Raw genomic sequence first — 17,180 nt, forward strand, 5'->3', positions numbered from 1 at the left:
AGACTTTTGCTTGTTTTAACAACCAGCAACAACCAAAAAAAGTTTCTTCATGGGACATGTAGGAAATATTAAATTTTTCTGTTAAAATCAGGTTAGCTGGAATTAAGTGGTAAATGCTTCTCGTGATTGTAACCAGTATGAAACAGAGCTGAAGTTATCAAGTGAAAATGTGTGTGTGGTCAACAATTTGGTGATAAAAGTATTGAATTTTCAAAAAATAAAAAAAGTCACTTGGTACAAAAAATGGTTTGGTATACCTGATTTAGCCTTAAAATAAAAATAAACATGTTTTCATATATATTTGAATATTACCTGTTCAATTTTGTTATATTTTGATATAACAAAAATGTAGCAGGTACCTGTATGTTTGACTTACAGCTACAAAAGGAGAAAACTATTTATAAAGACTTTATATAAAGAGATTGCCAAGTATGAGGAAGAAAAATCTGTAAGATTCTTGGTATCATTTTGTTTAGGACCTGATAGTGCTTTCACATTGGCATGGTGAAATTAATCTTTTAAATGTAGATACTTTTCAAGTAATCTTCTTTAAATTACCTTGGCCATATCCACTATAGAATTATTTTGCTTAGTTTATCTTTTTATATTTATAACAAGTGTGCTCAATAACATCATTTAATTGTAAAAGTCATAAGAGGTGTAGGACAGATCATTTATGGTCACTGTATCTATAGTATTGTGTCAAAGCAACCCATGTTATTGCATGTTCACAAGATAAAGATACATGAATTGGTCAAGTTATTGTTTTAGGATTATTTCAAACTTATTTAAATTGGAAATATCCCTACACTTTCTTTAATCTCATGCAAATACTCTGAATCTGTTTTCAGCCAAGAATTTATGTACAGCTGTAACATATATACTTAATTTTCTCTCTTTTCCTATTTCCAGATTGCTCTTGGCACAGTAACTAATGTGGAAGAAGCAGTAAAGTGGATAAGTTACACTTATCTTTATGTACGGATGAGAGCAAATCCATTAGTATATGGCATCAGTCACAAAGCTTATCAGGTATAAAATGCATTTTAAAAAAAATCTGTAACCTGTTCTGAGTCTCTAATCCTTCCCTGATGTGAGGATAAATATTTGCTATTTCTACTTAACCTGACATCAGCAATTCTTTTAAAGTGCTTAGAAAAAGGAAGATATTTTCTGTAGCAGTGTGTTTTTAACACTGAATTATGAGGCCCCTTCTGTTCACATAAAAATACATTTTAACTGGTCAAGTTATGCTCCAAAGGACACCATTCATTCTTATTACACAGTTACTGTAACTTAGGCTGTTTTCAGTGTTTCAGTTTTGTAGACTAGATTTAAATGATAGAATAAAGCATTTTTGAGTTGCTTGATTCCCCCTCACCCGTCAGCTTTTGTTTTAGAATGTTTCATGGCTTAATATTTTATAAACTATAAAATAACATTTTAAATTGGGTGATATTTTCTTTCATATGATTTATTGAACATAAGATTTTTTTATTAATTTATTTGGAAAATTTTTTGTTTATTTACAAGCATTCCATGCTGTGATATGAATCAGAGCACATTTACATAAGGGTTTTTTCCAAGTTTTTTTCCATTATCTGTAATTTTTAGGAAGATTAATAGTTTACAGATTATCTAAATATTATTACCTTTTTCTTTGTGTAACTTTTTATAAGCATTTACTGTTAACATAGTTAAACATGGTTAATTGAGCCTAATGCTGTTCAAACTCACAACTGTATGGTAATTCCAACTTATTTCATGTCAAGATCCATTTTGTGACTTCGTGATTTATTTTGACATTGTGAGCAGCAGTTTGTTAGGTCATGGAGACATGTAGAGGTCTATGTCAGCAGACAGTTCTTTAATATTTTTTGTCTCTAATAGCAGAAACTGCAGTGGAAATAGGTGTGCTATTGCTTAAGGAAGCTTCTGCAGATACCTTTAGACCTCTGGTTTAGGTATCTGGTTTAGACCTATGGAAAATTTCTTTTCCATAAAAAGCCATATAGTAAATTACTGTATGTTAATATAACAATATATAATGCAGAGCACAAAGTAATAGATAAATGAGAAGCAAAAATTGATTTGCTACTGAGAAGGATGTTGTTCCATTAATATAAATTCCTTATTTTTGTTCACTTTCAAATTCTAGATTAAAAGACATTTAACCATGGTGATAATAAGTGGTGCAAAATCTATAAAACACTAAAAGAAATATTTTTAATAAATTTTAAAAATAATGAACAGGAGTTTCTCCCCTTCTCCCTGCTCTAGAGTTTCTATTCAGCTGCTGAGAAAGTGAGGATTGCCAGCACTTCTTATATTCTTCCACTAACCTTCTTTCTACTCCTATTTGATGTGCTAATACTAGAAATTCATATTTTTGAGTTAAGACAGTAACAAATTATATCAATGTGAAGTGTTACCCATTCATGCAGGAGCAAAAACAGTGCAAATCCCCTTGTTTTCTAGACAAACCAGTTTTAAACATCAAAGCTTATGTGTGATATTGTATGGATGCCATTGTGCCAGATGCAGGTATAACCAAAGCTTTGGCCAATTAGACCATTCTGGGTATAGATATCCAATTTTCAGAACTGGTGTCTTCATGTACTTTAGTAATGTTGCAGTATGCCAATTTCTATCTCTGTTTTTACTGACAGTCAGTGTTATCCATTCAGTATCCCTGTATCCCTCGTGGATCACATCTCCTAGCTGTTTGATGAGACTGAGATCATGCAAACTCAGTCTCCATTCCCTTTCCTCTGGTGCTCACCACATCCAGTAATTACTTTAGGGCACCCACACAACAGCATGCACATCTTTAGTACCCAGGATCTTTCTGGGCTACACCCAGGAGCAGGCTTCTGCAGGTCCACTGCTTTATGATTTTTCAAGTTGTTTGCCAGAAATGCCAATAATGCCTATTACTGGTCCATGAAAATCACCAACATTAATGATTAGCAATATTAGCATAATGAGCAGCAAGAGAAAGCAAAGAGTGGAAGGAAAAAGTGGTGAAAATGCAAATGTTGTATTAGTGAAGCCTGTAGTATGAACTACAGGCATTTTCTCATGCTGCTGGGTTCCAATGAAAAGGTGCCTGGATTAAATAAACTCTTTCATCTATTTTCTCCTTTTTATTGTTTCCACTCTTTGGTGTTCCCACAGTTAAGCAGAGCTTTTTATCACCATAAAACTTACATTTAGATATAAAAATTAGAGGAGCTTGTGCCTAACATTGCTCTCAGTAAGTCAGAGAAAACAGTGTGGATAATAATACTGTACTTTATCATGAATAGTAATGTACTTTATCATGCATTCTTAAATTTCCATATGCATACTTCAGACCTGCTCAGTTTCTTACTGTGGACATGCTAAGGCTCATTTTAAAGAGAATGGCTTAATGCTGTTCTAGGCTGAATCCTTTATTCTGAGGATTTCTAATTATGCAAGTTCAACAAGAAGGGTGCTAACCATGGATTCTCTAAACTCAAATATTGTTTCACAGCTTTTTCAAGTTGGTGACCTTTCCTTTAAAGTTAAAACTTTGCAAAAAATGTTAGTGTGCTGTTGCAGCTTTAGCTTTTATGTAAAGCAAAAGATTGGCAGGTACTTTGGACTGCTAAGGGAGTAGGGAATAATTTTGATATTTTTTTAATTTTTTCCCCCACAATAGTTTTAAGAAATGTTGAACATCTGGCATCTAGATCACTTTCTTTTGACCAGCTCTGCTCTGAAATCTGACCTCAATGCATGACTTACTATTGAGAAAAGAAGTCTAGACCTTTGCCATCTTAGCTTTTGACTTGAAACTAAGGCAAGCCATAACTAAGGAGAAACAGCTTCAGGGTAACTGGCAAACATGGAATACTAGGAACTAGTCCCGCAGCTGCTTTGTGGAGATGACTACATTTGTCTGCAGCTTCACCAACCATGAGATGATGTACTTCTGCACAAAGGTGAAACTGAATCCTGGCCCAGGGAAAACCAGAGCAACCCAAGGCATAACAATTCTTAAAGCCAGCTCCTTTTTGCTTGTCAGGCATCTCTGTTTCAGATTTATCAAGAGGGCTGGTATGACTTATTCTGTAGGAAATCTGAACTATACACGAGCCCTGAAATAAGATACTGCCTGTGGACTAGAACAGTGTTTTGGTCTTTTCAACTAATTATTGCTTCTCTAATTAGAGCCATATCTCAGGTGCACATATACCAGAAGTTTAACATAACTACAAATCCCTTATCACTCATCCCTGTCAGTGTGGGCATCCCAAGTGCCTCATGTGGAAACACACAATTATACAGCAGTCCTGCTCAGATGGGAGTTTTGCCCAGCCTTTTATGTACTAATGAGATAATTGCATTATTAGTTGGACAAAATGTCCAAGTTCCTGAACTTTGATATGAATAGAATTGGTGTTGGGCACAGGAATCTCCTGGGTGTGCTTTTAAAATGAATGTTACTGTACATCTGCAACTCACTAATTAGAATACCCCAATTAACATACCAAAGGCTTTTGGGGATGTTAAAGTTTTTTTGCTAGGAAACATTTAAGTTATCCGATTTGAAGCTTAATCTCTTAATCTATTATCAATGCAATTAATGCCATCCTCATGTCAGTTACACAGAAAGGTATATCTTCAGCCATTTTCATAAACAGAAGGTGCCATAAGATAACATATTTTTGTGAAGTGATACAGTAATGATAATTTAATGAAGAATATGTTATCATTAAAACATCTTCCAAAAATTTCAGTTTAAATTTGTTTCATAATCCTGCTACTGTTTCATAAATAATATTGGTCTCCATTGTACTGCTAGTCCCAAATAATTGTAAAAGAAATTTCATTCTGATTATTTTGTCCTGTATGTACAGGTTTTGGTCTGTAATGTCAGTGTAACTGTTATTGAGATCTTAAGAAAGTAATGATTTAATAAGCGTATCTTCCTTTTATCAGATTTTTGACTTTGTGTGCCTGGTTTATCTCAAGAAAATTATTTATTTAACGCTTTTTTATGCAAATAAATGCCTGTGTTTCATGTCTAGATGGATCCAGGTCTAGAAAAGCACAGAGAACAACTGGTTATTGAAGTTGGCAGAAAGCTGGACAAAGCCCGCATGATTCGCTTTGAAGAACGGACTGGCTTCTTTTCTTCAACAGATTTAGGCAGAACTGCTAGCCACTACTATATTAAATACAATACTATAGAGGTAAAAGATGATGTCCTGTTTCTGGAGGGTTTTTTCCTTCTTTTTTAATGTATACCTGAAATAGTTGTAAGATACTACAGAATATGTAGCTGATTTGTTCACTGTATTTTCAAATCGTATTTACTGAAGTGGGGGGAGAGGAAATAGGAAAAAGAAAGAAACTAAATATCAAGCAATACTGGAAATTAGACTCAGTGTGAAGTGAGATTTGAAATTTCTATAGTCTTTCTGACTTCTTTTAGGAGAATTTTAAGAAACATTTTGATATTCATGATGTGTGCAACCATTAGTACATGATAGCACATTGCAGTGTAGTGTCTGATAACAGGTGACCTCTGGGAGAAAGTCTTATCATGTTGACAACCTTGAACAACTTTTAACCCTGTAATCAGATTGTGTTGTAAACATGTACAAAACTTTGTACTATTGGAAACTTGATTTGATGTACACATACATCTTAATTTATTTTTTTAACAAATAAATGTTTTTCTTGAATAAAACCTAAAGACTCAGCATTAATAATTATTAACTGTTTACTATCACTGTGTATAATTAGTCTCGCATATTTATTCAGTCAGATATGTCCTAGGCTTTTTTTTAAATGGCCACATTTCATGTCTCTTGATTTTGAGGTGGTCAAAGCACTGCTTTTCTGAAACTGCTGAAAATTCATTATGGAATTTGTTCCTGTTTGAATTGCATCACCCTGGTCTTGCAATAACTTTCATTTTAGACATATATGCCTTTTAAATTCTTGGTGAAGGTTTCTTTGTTTCCTGCTATATGTATATTTTTATCTTCAGTGACTAATCAATTCTTTTTATTTTTAATAGACTTTCAATGAATTGTTTGATGCCCATAAAACCGAAGGTGATATTCTTGCTATAGTATCAAAAGCTGAGGAGTTTGAACAGATAAAGGTAAAGCTAAAGAATGTCTTGAAACTACACACTTCTGTAGTAGTTACTCCATAGATATTGCTTACAGACATAAGTTTTGTTAAATGATAAGCACCATTAGAAAATGTTTTCTAAGTAAACATAATATGCTCACTCAATTTTATACATAGTTCAGCTTGAACTGTAGTGCACATTTAATGACTAGTTATGGATCTTTGAGTAATTCTTTTAAATGCTTTTAAGAACTTTTCAGCTCTTCAATTATTAACAGGTGAAGCTAAGTGTCCATTTGAATAGCGTGCCTAGGGATGAGATAGTTTTTCTGTTTGAAGTTTAAAGCATTATTGAATGTCTCCGTGAACAGTTTGCTTTATCAGGAATGAGGCAGGACTCACCGACATGAACTCTGATATATTTTCTGCAGAGAACAATATTAGATTGGCAGAACGATAAATTTCCGTAAATTCAAACCTGAAATCTAGAAAGTTGTCATAACAGATTTTATGTAGGCTGGAAGATTACTGTTCTATTGAACTCAGTTCAATTCCAACATCCCTTTTTGCCTCCTGTGTGGGTAGGACACAAGGTATTACATTCCAAGCTGGCATGAGCTTGTTTACCCATGCTTCCGTCGCACAGAGGCACGAGCCAGACTCCACAGGGTTTGTTAGCTTGGGCTCATTGCCATTTTACCACAATTATACAAGTTGCAGATCAGAGCTGGCTCTCATTCACCTGGCTCTGCAAGCTGGCAGTGTGAATCCTTCACCATCTACATATTTACATATTTGCACACATTGTCTGGGTATTACCGTCTCTTTATCTAATGGAGAAATTCTATTTTGCTGTAATCTCTTCTATTATAGAAGATAATAAGCAGTGAGGTTTCACAGTCATACATGGAACCTTTTCCAAGCTAGAAGGGTTTTTTTATGATAGTGATATTGCTTGACTAGGTCTAAATTTAGCGTAATTTAATATTTAAAAGGCAAGCATATGGAAAATATGATGTGATATGTTTCTATATTTGTAATAAAGTTAGTAGTGATGCTTCTTGACTAAAGTACAGTTTTTCTAGTTTACTTTCTCAGATTTGTATGGTATGGTATCCATGCACCATCATTTCCAGATTTCTGTGATTCATTTGCCATGCAGCTCTGAATGTTAAAATTAGTAACTGGTTTTCACAAGAATATCTCAGGATTTTCCCCTCTATGTGATAGAAATTTTAACTTTTGATAAATTAATCACATTTCCATAAGGCCTTTAAAAATTCTGAATTTTGAGATATGTAACTCAGCAGTAGCTGAAATACAGATGTGGATTAGACCTGTATTGTGCTGTGCAAGAGCAGAAAAAAATTATCAAAAATTATGTTGTAAGCAGAGTGTAGTATTCCCCTGAAAGTGGAATCATCTATGATGGTTCTGTACTTCATGTCTTTCTTTTCTGTAGGACTTGTGACGATGAAGTTGGGGATTTTAACCCAATGGTCTTAGGGTCTTTTGTATGTCAGGTAGTCAGTTCCAAATGAAAATTGCTTTCAGATGGTTCCCTGCAGGGACCAAACATTTACCCTCTTTAAATAAGTTTTACACTAACAGACTATCAGTAAGTCAAAGAATATGTAGATTTATGCTAGTTTTGCCATGTAAGGGTCATCAGTTAGAATGTGAAATGTTATGCATTATTCAAACCATAGATATTAATATTTCTTTACTCATATTAAGACTTAATCTTATTAACAGTGATAATTTTAATATGATGAATCATAGTACTTCACAGTTTTGAGTTTAAAAATGTATTATACCACATGCAATCTGTGTAACTATAATGAGTACATTTAATGTTAATTCAAGATTGCCCTAATCCAGATGGACAGAAGTTTTACTCTGGTCAAATAAAAAATAAAATCTCATCAGATGAAGGATGATAAGGTCACAAGATTCAATTTTTGTGGCGTATCAAATTTTTGTATGTCAATGGCAACCTTAATAGATGGTGATGAATAACAAAATGTAATTGTGTCCCTGTTAAGATAGTTTCAATTATGGTCTATTAGCTATATTGTGGAAGATGTAGATTTACTGCTTTTTTCTTCTTTTTTTTTTTTCTCCTTAAAACTAGAGACTGCATTTAAAAGTAATATAACTATGTTATAAGGAAAATTTGATTTTAATGTAAATATTTTTATCAAATTGCTTCTGCCTCTTCATAATGTATAATTGTGTTTTAGGTGAGAGAAGAAGAAATAGAAGAGCTAGATACCTTACTAAATGATTTCTGTGAACTTCCTGCTCCAGGAGGTGTGGAAAACAATTATGGAAAAATTAATATCCTCCTTCAAACATACATTAGCAGAGGGGAGATGGACAGCTTCTCCCTTATTTCGGATTCTGCATATGTTGCACAGGTAAAAATAGTATTTTCTACATATTTGTTGCTGCCTTCTGCTGTTTTAGTTCTCCCAAATATTTACAATTATGCAAGTAGGCCCTGATCTCTGTATTTTTTGTACATTTTTCTGCAGGTTTATTTGAAAATCAAAGCCTTGTGCTTGTGCATGGATGTGAGCTGTAACACTTGAGTAGAAAAGTTTTGCAAAAGTCTACCTTGGGAGACTACGGCAGTTTTTGTAAATTATGAATGTCCTTTTTTGTTTGTAGTACCCCGGTAGTCTTATTACATTTAGTTGCTCTAACTGTGATTGCACAGAGATTATATTCTCTAAATTTCAGGGTTTTCTTCTGAAAGAAGTGCAAAACTGTTGTAATCTATTTTTATACTTTATGTGATTTTTATACTTCATTCTGCAAAACATCATTTGTGTTGGATTCACATGCCTTGGTTTGCTCCCAAAAGATGTGCTATTGTAGTTCTGGTGCTAGATGTAATCTAGTAAAAAAGTGTGCAGGCTTACATACCAGTCTATGTATTTGTTTGTTGGCTTCTTTTGACACCTAAAGGGTTGATTGTAACACAGCCTGTTTAGTTACCACACAGGTGTGTACACAGGGGGACATGACACAGAGATCTATTTAGACAACTGTGGCCCCAAAAAAGTTGTACCTTTTAGCCTCTCTCTCTCTCACTCTTCTTTTTCCTTTTTTTAACAGTCAGCAAAGATGTTGCATGGAATTATTTTGGTCTCATCCTTGCAAAACTGCTTTGGAAAGAGTTAATCTAAAGGTTGCATTTATTTAGTACTAAAGATGAAATTTAAATATTCAAAATTATACATAGTCTTTAGTATTACTATTCAGTATTACTGTTTTCATAGTAGCATAACCTTCTTCAGAAATATTTGTGTTTTGTAGCACCTATGGGTATAAATGAGAAAATGCTGACTTGATCGTGCACATCATAAAAATTGTGGAACTTGCACAAGAAAATAATTTTCAGTACAATCCTTTTAATCTTTGCTTTCAAGGCAATTGCTTTTATTTGTCTGTCTCATTTATAGCATGTTTAGTGAGGCAGCATGGTCTTCTTCTCAGACCTTCATAAACTGTACTTGTGGAACCAGCGCTACAAAGTGTGACTTTTTTTTTCTTTTACTTGGATATTGACTATTAAGAAAATTATTCATCCTTTCTAAGTAAGAGGAATGTGCTTCTTTAGTAACATATGCTTCCTATCATAACCAAATAATTTTCTATTTTTTATTCTTGTTGGCATAGCAGAGTCAGTAGGGAATGATTATATTCTATTCAATGAATCAAGAACATAATTCCTAATCCAGACATAGTACTGGTAGAGAAAAAAAAAAAACAACAAAAAACCATAGCTGCATAATACAGCTTGAAAAGTTTATGAAAGGAATATCATAACTTAGGTTTTCAGAATAAGACTGACCTCATTCAAACTTATGTTAATAATTATTTTTCCAAGTCAAAAGCATATTTGTGCAGTTTGGTTATACTCTATTCTCAGAGTATAGTAAAACATTTTTAAAAAGTCACTACTGTTAAGCTTCTGTGCAAATGTTGTGAAATTCAGTGTGAAATGGGATGTTATTATAGAAACATAAACTAGAAAAAAACAAAACTTGAATTTCCATATGAAGTGAATTTGCAGGTGTCTGTTATATGGGGGGTACATTAAGTGAATTTACTTCAAAAGTGATTGATACACAATGAATTTTGAACTCCATACTGTTAGCATAACTGTGATCAAAGTTCTATGGCAGACCTGACACTACAATTTTAATTGGTTGCACATGTTTCATTTCATAATTTCAGAATGCAGCCATGAGGTAGTTCTGCCAGTAGACAGTGATGGAAAAAATAGTTTTCAGAAATGTTTGAAATTAGTTTGAAAATAAAAATCTATTGTTATGGTTTGCCAAAGATGAGTCTATGGGATCCTTTTCATTTTACAAAGGATATTGAGAGAATTACAACAGTTTTGCTTTTCTTTTTTTTTCCCTTTTCACTTTCCAGAATGCAGCTCGCATTGTTCGAGCTCTTTTTGAGATTGCCCTGAGGAAACGTTGGCCTGCCATGACATATCGGCTACTGAATCTCAGCAAAGTCATTGACAAGCGGCTGTGGGGCTGGGTCAGCCCTCTGAGGCAGTTCTCAGTGTTACCACCATCTGTCCTCTCCAAGCTGGAAGAGAAGAACCTCACTATAGACAAGATGAAGGACATGAGAAAAGATGAAATAGGTGAGAAAACCAGCAAGGCCGATCTGCTTAAACTATTAGAAACCAATGGGCAAGTAAGAACTAAATCTGAGCCGTGCATCAATATTCCCACTCTGGTCTGGAAGCCGTGGAGCCACATACCATACATTAATATGGTTTGTCCAATAAATAAGGCTTTTCCTAGTCTCAACAGCTTGTAAAAAAGCACAGCTCTGAGGATAAGGCCAGCCCATGTCCTGGTAGTCACAGAACACAGATGGAAAGGAGATGGCTATTGATAAGTGTTTACGTGTATACGTGTATATATACATATTTATGTTGACCTCTGTGCTTCCCTTTCTGCCCACCTTACATAACACACCACTATAAAAGGTATCTGTTTGCTTTTGCTAGTTGGCACAATATGACCTTTTTTTTAACTATTAATGTGAAAAAGAATAAAACCAGATTATTACATCCAGGTATGCTATCGGTAAATGGCCTTCTTCTGAAAGACTGCATTAATTTTCATTGAACATGGAGAATTCATTGTCACTGGTGTCACTGCAACAAAACCTTAATGGAATTTTTGAAAGGATTTGACAGTCCAATAATGAGAAAATCCACAAGCCTACTGATAGACATAATGACAATTTCTAGTAAGTCTGTATAAACTATTGTGCATAAACTGCCCACCAGCTGGTTGAAGTAGAAAAAAGAAATCACTTGTAATGCATTTCTTTTTCCATAGTGTATTATTTTTTTATTTGGACTTCATTTGCACCAGCTATTGTCAACCCGTTGATAAAAAAACTGCCATTTTTGAAACAATCTCATTTTAGAATAAAAATACCATTCATACTCACTGCTTAGAAGCTGTCACATCTAACTTAATATTTCTTTCATTTGCAGGAGATTTGCTTTCCTAGCTAGGAAAACTTGGTTATGTACCTAATCTAGGCTGGAAAAAGTTAAATAAATATGTGAAAGTTTGCAAAATTAGAGGCTATGTTTTCATTTAACAAGTTAAACCAAAAGACTATGACAAAATTCTAGATGCTTAGTTTAACTGCATTTTCATATAGTAATATTAAATGTATTGAAAGCACTGGATTTTATTTGAAGTGCTAGCATTACAATCTTTTATTCAGTAGTGTTATAGCACTTTTTAATTCACATCTGTTAATGTTTTGTGTATTTGTGATCTCTTTTAATGCCTAGTGTTCTTTTCCATTAATTGTATTAGTGGGTTTTTTTTTTTTTACTTTGTTGTTGTTGTTTGGTTTTGTGGAGCTGTTTTTAGTTTGGTTTTGGGTTTTTTGTTTATTTTGTTTGTTTGTTTTTTGAGATTTTTTGGGTTTTGATTTTTGGTTTTGGTTTGGTTTGGTTTTTTGTAATTGTTCTTTCTCCCCATACCCTCATTTGAGAATGAGGAAATTTTGTTTAAAAATACAAAACCAATTTTGCTTCCTTCAATGTATTTGAACCAGTATTGACAAGATGTAATTTGTCTAGTTTTGGTTTATATTAACTTAATTTGAAAGTAGATGAGACATGGGATTTGACTGTGAAAATAGGTCACTGCTGACCGTGCTTGGTATTTCATGTTCTTCGGCCTTAAAAATACCAAAGAAAGTTGATCTGTGGTATCCCTGTGAAGAAGTTACTTGGCACACTTCTCCTGTCTGGCCTCTTTCTCTGAGGCATGTGAAGGAAGCCACCTTACTTTTATTTTGAATTCTAAGCCATGTTGAAATGGGAAAAGGCACAACTTCCAGGTACTGCCTTGTTTTCTTACTCCACAGGGCTAGTTTCAGTCTTAGTGTTTCTTGCTTTTTAAATGTTACTGAGACCTTGGAGATAGAGAAGCAAAGACAGGAGCTAGCTGGCTAACTCAGCCCGTGGCTTACGGGAGATGAAAGCATCAGATGGGTGGAGAGCATGTTGTGTGCACAGATCCCGGATTCCAGGGTACCATGAATTGATCAGCACCAATCTATGAGCTATCGCAGTGTAACCACAGAGTTTCCAGAAAGCCAAGAAATCACTGTGTTAGCTGAGATAAACAGTCCCTTTATTTTCAGAATGCAGATGACAAAGATTTTAGAAAATGCAGAATTTATTATTTTTTTTTTTTTTTTGACATGCCTATTTTCTTAGTCAGCTTTTGTTTAGAGGGTTTAGTATTTTTTAAATGTCATTGATGGTTTCTCATAATGTGACTACTAAAAAATAAAAAGGGGCTTACAGGGAGAGAGTTTTATATTTTGTAGAAGCTGGGAGAGGAGCTTTATTTTCCCCTGCCACAAAAGTGTAAAAGAACCTCAGTGCTGTGCTGCACAAGCACAGTTCACCTCACGCATTGTGATAAAGGTCATTTTTGCCATGAAAAATTATACCTGCCTACATGGTTTTTTGAGTCATATCTTTGAATATTTGTCATCTGCCTTTATTTAACATGATTTCTGAAGTTTTACCTCTAATTGCAAAAGCTAGTCACTGTGCAAGTATGCTGTAACTCTGCATATATCATCAAAGTGTACCAACATAAGGGGTTTGGTTTTTAATAGCCCACTTGTTGGAGATGCAATTATTTTGCCGACTGCAAATTAAACTGATTAAATATGTATTAAAACTTTTGGTTAGGGGTTTGATTCTCAAGCAGGGTCACTGTTCATTACTGCAGAGTATAAACACCTGTGTGAGACAAATATAGCTGACAGTTTATTAAATAAGAAAAACTGAAAAGGAAAAGTCAGTATGACTATATATAAAAAAAAAAGCAGTTTCAAGATGCTATGCTCATAAATGTCTCGTAATTGCAAGAAAAGGTTTGTATCACCTTTTCACTTTGCACACAATGCAAATAATAGGACTTCTCCTTTTTAATTTTTTTTATGTTTTTTTTTAAATGGACAAGTATGCGCAGAACCACCTAACAATACCAGAAAGTATCAGTAGCAATTGATAAGGTAGATTTCAACAGGGAGTATTTATGACCATCACACTTAAAATCTAAAATATGGTCCTCATAATTACATTAACAATTTCAGTGAAAATGTAGTAAATAAGCCATATTTTTTCCTAAATAAGCTAGAAGGTGGAATAATTTCAGTAAAAAAAGAAATTACTGTTACACACTTTGTTTTATATTCAAAATTAAGAGCAAGGGAATAGAGATTTGAGCTGTAAAATACAAGAAGGACATTTTTATAAATAAATAGAATCACTTAATTGTCTTAGTTACCATGATTACAATAGAAAATAAAAAAATATTGCAACATTTAATTTTTTTAATTTTCCTTTGTCTCAGTTCGACACTGGTATATTCTGACAGCTCAGAACTGCTATGAGATATTTACTTATGTGCATTTTTGACCCATTAAGTACCTTTGTTCAGTTTTATGAAAAGCCTTCTCTCTGTTTTGAATCACAAAATCACTACACAAAAACTGTAGAAGTTTGAATTAAGTAAAAAGTTAGTATTTGTGCTTTGATAAAGAACTACATGGCTTTGTAAGAGCCTGATCAAAAAGTCAGGGAAGGAGAGGGAGCTAGCTTGACATAATGTTTTCACTGTGAATTCTTAACAATTATTTTAACCCCTTAGTTATAGCTAACTGGGGGGTTAATACTGATTTTTTAAGGTTCTAAATTGCTAATTCAAGTTAAGTATTACAAAATATTCAGACATGCCAAGTCAAGAGAGTCAGACATTTACATACCCAGGAGCAAAACAAGCAAGCAATAATACTTCTCTCTAAAAGCCTATTTGAAAGTCAGAGTTGTACGCTTTTTCCTGGAAATGTAAATTCGTTACACCTAATGTTTTCTTGGCAGGTCATATGCTGCATCATGTGAAAATTGGGTTAAAGGTAAAACAGTGTGTCCATCAAATACCCTCCATCATAATGGAAGCAACAATCCAGCCAATCACCCGCACTGTGCTCCGAGTTCGGCTGAACATCGCTCCTGACTTCACATGGAATGACCAGGTAAATCAAGAGGGAGGGGGAGGCAAGATGAGAAGCGTTACTTTAGCTTCAGTAAAAGATGATCAGATGAACAGGGAGTCCATAGCTGTTTGGATTTTAAAAAAAAGTCTTTATTTTGGCTAAAAAGCAAATTTGATAATAGGAATGAGATGACCTTTATGACTTTTGTTGAAGAAAGCAGGCAAAGATCATCTTTTCATTTCTGTTAATCCTTGTGATATTGGACTATTTATAACAGGTTGAGGCAAATGCTTAATACTGGGTATTCACAGTAGTCACACAGATTAGAGTGATGTTCCCAGAAAGGAGAAGTGAGAGAAGGGGAACATGAATGGCTCTCTGAACTATGAATGAACGTCAAACACAGAAAAGCCTTGAAATGCAGTTCTTGTATGCCAGGTTCTCCTATTCCTCCTGGCTTCACAAATACACATTCACAATATCAGTGCCTTTTTCTGCTGAGACTTGTCTGAACAAAAACATCTGAGATGTGTTTGGAATTATGCTCATCTCTATTTTATAGAGCAAATTTTTATGAAAGGATTTGTACCAGACGCACATTTAGCTATACGTACGTCCTTTGATTCAGAATCTGTTCATTAGAAATACATTTAAGATAAATCTAAATTAAATATAAATGTCCACATGGGGGCATTGTATTGTTGCTGTTACTTCTGAAACTTTCTACAGGAAAGAAAAGATACCTCCATGGGCAAACATAATTTTCTGCTTTTGGACTTAGGAGATTTATGCTTAAGATAAATTATTTTTAAATGTGGATATTAAGTATCTGTTCTTTTATTAAAAAATAATTTTAAAATCCCTTAGATTACCAGTTTACCTAACTCATAATTAAATGAGAGTTTTATTCCACAAATATTTAAATAACTTTAGAATTTATTTTCCCTGATGAAAAGTGTTTTATCTTCTTGTGCAGGTTTCACCAAATTATCTTATAAATGGGAGATTAGCAATCCAAATATAGAAAGTTTGATTTTGCTTGCCATCTAGATTTATTGAAGAAATATTTGAATAGATTCCTAACATGAATTATAACATGAATATTTTTTTGCCTTATTTATGTGCAGTGCTTCAGAAGGAAAGTAAAGCATTGTCTTTTAGGATTGAAACAAGTTTTTTTTTGTTCAGTCTTTCATGCACTTTACCTGTAATCTGCTAAAGACAAAAAAAATTACTGTTCTTCCTATTAAACTTTACCTTAATGCAAAGTAATTTCTCAATCCGTTGTTAGGTTTTTCTAAAAAATCTAGGTTCTATATCTTTACAGGTTGAAAAGGGATCCACACAAAATTATACTCTTGTTTTGATTCTGAACTTCTAAATTTAGAGCAAAATTTTGTCACAAGTCTATTTTCTGGCTTGACCCCTTTACACAGTTTTTCTGATGATTGCTTTGGAAACATTATGACGGTTTTATCAATTAAGGAGATGTTTTTATGTGAATTTGTTTATTGGTAATCATAAAAACTTGGAATTTTTTTTTTTTATTTCTGTAATGTGGTGTTGATTTTCCTGTTTCTTCAGTAAATGAAGCTTCTATCACATTAAATAACTAAAGCTGTTACATTTTAATAGTCTCTGAAAATGAATAACTGTCTCAAATTCAAGCATAGACATCTGAAACTGCTTCTCTATCATCACATTGTTTTAACAAGCTTCTCGGGAGACGGCTATAGAAACTTACCAGTATACCTGTAATTGGTATTTAGTTCAAATGTTAGTTAGTCAGTTAGTTAGTTAGTTAGTTAGTTGCTAAACTAAAAAGTTCCATCTAAAGAATTTCAGTAATCAAATAAAATCAGTTATGGAAACTTTAAATACCATGCTTAGCTGAAATACCCTGCTTGGCTAACTTTTCATGGTTTTAAGATAGTCCCTTCACCTGGATATTTAATTCTATAACAATCTCATCACAAACTTTGCTCTTGACGTTACAAGAGAAAGAAGAGACGTTTTTGTAGTCGTGATATATGTCATCAACTTCATCTTTAGTTTTCAGTACAGGGAGCCCTTAAGTTCAGTAAAAGCATGTGAGCCAATCCCGGATTCTTTATTCTATGGTTAGAAGCAAATAAAACATACCCAGACAGAGCAATTAAACCTTAATGCAGCCAGGAGGAGTCCAGCAGAAATGCAGAATAATGCTAGTATTAATTAGCTGAGTCATATATCAGACATATAGTTTTAGGGTAATGGTTGCCCAAAATACAGGTGTGTGCAAGTTCTTAAGAATCCCCAGAGTTCTTGAGAATCATTACTGGAGATGTTGTGTTTCCTGTTCCCAGATTGTCCTACTTACCCCATGCAGGTTTTTCATGGGACTTTCCAAAATTAGATTGCTATTAAAGTTAATAATAAAATTTCTGAGCTTTGAACTTAATTGCCTTCCTTAATTCTTCTTATCTCTCTTAAATGCT

The 17,180-nt window shown here is 33.7% G+C and overlaps 1 protein-coding gene across 5 annotated transcripts in view; it reads left to right on the forward strand.

Moving 5' to 3' along the window:
* Window positions 1-17,180, forward strand: part of ASCC3 (activating signal cointegrator 1 complex subunit 3) — a 253,171-nt gene that overhangs the window by 159,386 nt on the left and 76,605 nt on the right. For all 5 annotated transcript variants that reach the window (XM_088053260.1, XM_088053258.1, XM_088053259.1 and 2 more), the window contains 6 exons: window positions 913-1,032; window positions 5,058-5,222; window positions 6,056-6,142; window positions 8,358-8,534; window positions 10,564-10,789; window positions 14,588-14,742. In XM_088053260.1, coding sequence (XP_087909386.1) covers window positions 913-1,032; window positions 5,058-5,222; window positions 6,056-6,142; window positions 8,358-8,534; window positions 10,564-10,789; window positions 14,588-14,742 — 930 coding nt within the window. The remainder of the gene's footprint in view (window positions 1-912; window positions 1,033-5,057; window positions 5,223-6,055; window positions 6,143-8,357; window positions 8,535-10,563; window positions 10,790-14,587; window positions 14,743-17,180) is intronic.

This window comes from Pseudopodoces humilis, chromosome 3, assembly GCF_049639895.1.
Source record: "Pseudopodoces humilis isolate 2021_Gansu_Grassland_sample_001 chromosome 3, ASM4963989v1, whole genome shotgun sequence".
In the NCBI taxonomy this organism is placed as follows: Eukaryota; Metazoa; Chordata; class Aves; order Passeriformes; family Paridae; genus Pseudopodoces; species Pseudopodoces humilis.